This window comes from Polypterus senegalus, chromosome 7 (genome assembly GCF_016835505.1).
Source record: "Polypterus senegalus isolate Bchr_013 chromosome 7, ASM1683550v1, whole genome shotgun sequence".
Taxonomy (NCBI): domain Eukaryota; kingdom Metazoa; phylum Chordata; class Cladistia; order Polypteriformes; family Polypteridae; genus Polypterus; species Polypterus senegalus.
In genome coordinates this window covers 79,471,606-79,474,266 of record NC_053160.1, presented here as the reverse complement: position 1 = coordinate 79,474,266, position 2,661 = coordinate 79,471,606, and the positions used below count along the sequence as shown (strand labels likewise).

The following is a 2,661-nucleotide window of genomic DNA, read 5'->3' as shown; positions in this document are numbered from 1 at the left end:
CCTTTTTTTTTAGGTTTATTAAAGGCCATTAAAGAGACATTACTTTTCAATGATATTAAAGAATATAAATAAGATGGTACCTTTTTATATGGCCAGTACAAAAATATTAATGACTTAACAAATGCATGTAATCTCTTTTCTTAAACCAAAGTAAACTAAAACAAGTACTGCAGCATGAAGGTAGTAACTGCCACTGCTATTGCTGATTCATGAGAGTTCATATAACAATTATGAACACAGCCACTAATTTCTTTGAACAGCAACATTTTTAAACAAATGTATATTGTATTTACTCCATATATTCAAATGAAAATAGTTAAAATAGCCTGTGGTATTGTTTACTGGAAGCATGAGGAACCAAACAAAAACTACAAATACTGAAAAGGTATTACATACATAAAGTTGAATTGCATTTACAGTGCTAATGCATCAGAGTTGTCCAACGCTCTTCCGGCAGAACGGTGTCTTCCAACTATTATTCTTGAGTTATCCCTGCGTATCATTAAACACCTGAGAGACAAAGGCTTGCATTTTTGCAAAAGAAAGTCTTGGTGTCAACAATCTTTCTCGTTGTCTGCCATTCAGTATGTCAAAGGTCAAAGCATTTCATTATAGCATCATGGTCAAACTTGAAGCTCAGAAAAGATTTGGAGGAAAGAATGGCTTCATAGTCCCCATTACAGGTGTTGGATTTTCCATTACCATGGTCTGATAGCTGTTCATCATTGGAGCTGCAAACATCTAACGCTGCTTCTGCAAGTAGAACAGAATATTTGTTGTTAACTAAATGTTTTATAAAAATACAGATAGAGATATATGTATTAATTCAGAAGCAGCTGCATAAATTTTTTTTTATTAATTTATTAAAATGCATACAACTACGTGTAATAATTAATCTATCCAGGTTCATAATCTACTTAATTTAGTGCAGGATTGCTTCTAGTTGGATGACCTATCAATCACAGGACACAATCATGTACACAATAATGCTTAAAGGGTCAATTTCTAGATGCTGCTATGCCTAAGCACATACTACTCTTTGAGATGTGGAAGAAATAGGAGCACCTAGGAAAAAGTCATACAGAGAGGAGTGGAACATGCAGACTTCACAAGGACAGTAGCTAACCTCAGAATTTAACCTGAGCTCCTGCAGATTATTATTTAAACTCTAGGCAGTACTGAATATTGACTAAGGCTTTAACCTTTAATGTAAACAGTTGTTGGTTTTACTTTCCACCCCTAAATCATAATATGCCCTCAGCAATTTACTTAACCTGACTGTACTCCAATTTTAAAAATATATCTAAACCGTTTAATGAATGTCAAAATGAACTAATATAAAAAAATACTTGCACCCATTTTTTCCCAAAAGGTTACCCTATGTAGTTAAAATAGCTACACTGTTACTTTATTTTCTCTAATGTATTTAAAGTAATTTGTAAATAAAACAACAAATGTAAGTATTACTTGGTTTTTTTAAATAATAATTAAAAACAAACACTGATGCTTTCAAATTTATGGTGTTAATGACCTTAATTTACAAAGTTTTCACAATTAATTATAATAATAATAATGAATTTTTCATATTTTTTCTTGAATTGTGTACAACTTGGATATACAGGTACTGTATCTTAGATCCAGTAAATGCATAAACATTCACAGGCCACTGTGTTAGCCTACTGTTTAAACACTATATGGCCAAAGTATGGCCCTCAGAGTTATTTAGTTCAGGGGTTTCAAAACGCACCCATTGTTAACAAGTGTATAAAATCAAGCACTAAGCCATGCAATCTCCATTGATAAATATTAGGAGTAGAATGGGGTCATACTGTAGAGCTCAGCGACTTCAGACATACCACTGTCATAGTATGCCTCTCTTGCCACAAGTCAGTATGTGAAACTTCTGCTCTGCTAGATCTGTCCTAGTCAACTGTATGTACTATTATTGTGAAGTGGAACCATCTATTAGCAACAACAGCTCAGCTACTTAGTGGTAGACCATGCAAATTCTGAATGCTAAAGTGTACAGCACATAAAAATCACATATCCCCTGCTACGTCACTCGCAAAACAGAATCCCAAACTGCCTCTGAAAGTAATACCAGAACAAGAACTGTGCATTGGTAGCTTCATGAAATGGAGTACTTATATTCAATTTTTCATTAAAAGATTTACTATTTTAGTTATAGCAGAGCAAGTTATTCACTTTTTGCTATTGCAATGCCTTATTTATTTATTTAAACCAGGATTTTTTTTTTTTTTTTTTAAATACTATACCAAATTGGATACATTTTGCTGCATGTTAAACACAATCTACTATAGAAGGGTCATTAAAAAAACACTGTAAAGTTTCATATGTGAAACGTGAAACTATGTGATCTGGGGTGGGCTGGCACCCAGCCCGGGGTTTGTTTCCTGCCTTGCGCCCTGTGTTGGCTGGGATTGGCTCCAGCAGCCCCCTGTGATCCTGTAGTTAGGATATAGCGGATTGGATAATGGATGGAAACTATGTGATACATGAAACAACAAGCAAATAGCAAATGATGATAATGTAAAAATAAATCTGATGCAACACACATCATAAGTTAAATCGACATACTGCGAGTGTGAGAAGGTGTAGCAAATACTAATAAAATCACTTGCCTTCAAAAGTGTCCTGCAG

At 34.1% G+C, this 2,661-nt stretch overlaps 1 protein-coding gene across 2 annotated transcripts in view; it reads right to left on the bottom strand.

Annotated features, from left to right (window-relative positions):
• Positions 1-322: 322 nt before the first annotated feature.
• The window catches only part of dcp2 (decapping mRNA 2), a 57,065-nt gene continuing 54,726 nt past the window's right edge, over positions 323-2,661 (bottom strand). For both annotated transcript variants that reach the window (XM_039758931.1, XM_039758930.1), the window contains 2 exons: positions 2,643-2,661; positions 323-753 (listed from right to left, as the gene is read on the bottom strand). The exon at positions 2,643-2,661 is cut by the window's right edge and continues 30 nt beyond it. In XM_039758931.1, coding sequence (XP_039614865.1) covers positions 590-753; positions 2,643-2,661 — 183 coding nt within the window. In that variant the 3' untranslated portion in view covers positions 323-589. The remainder of the gene's footprint in view (positions 754-2,642) is intronic.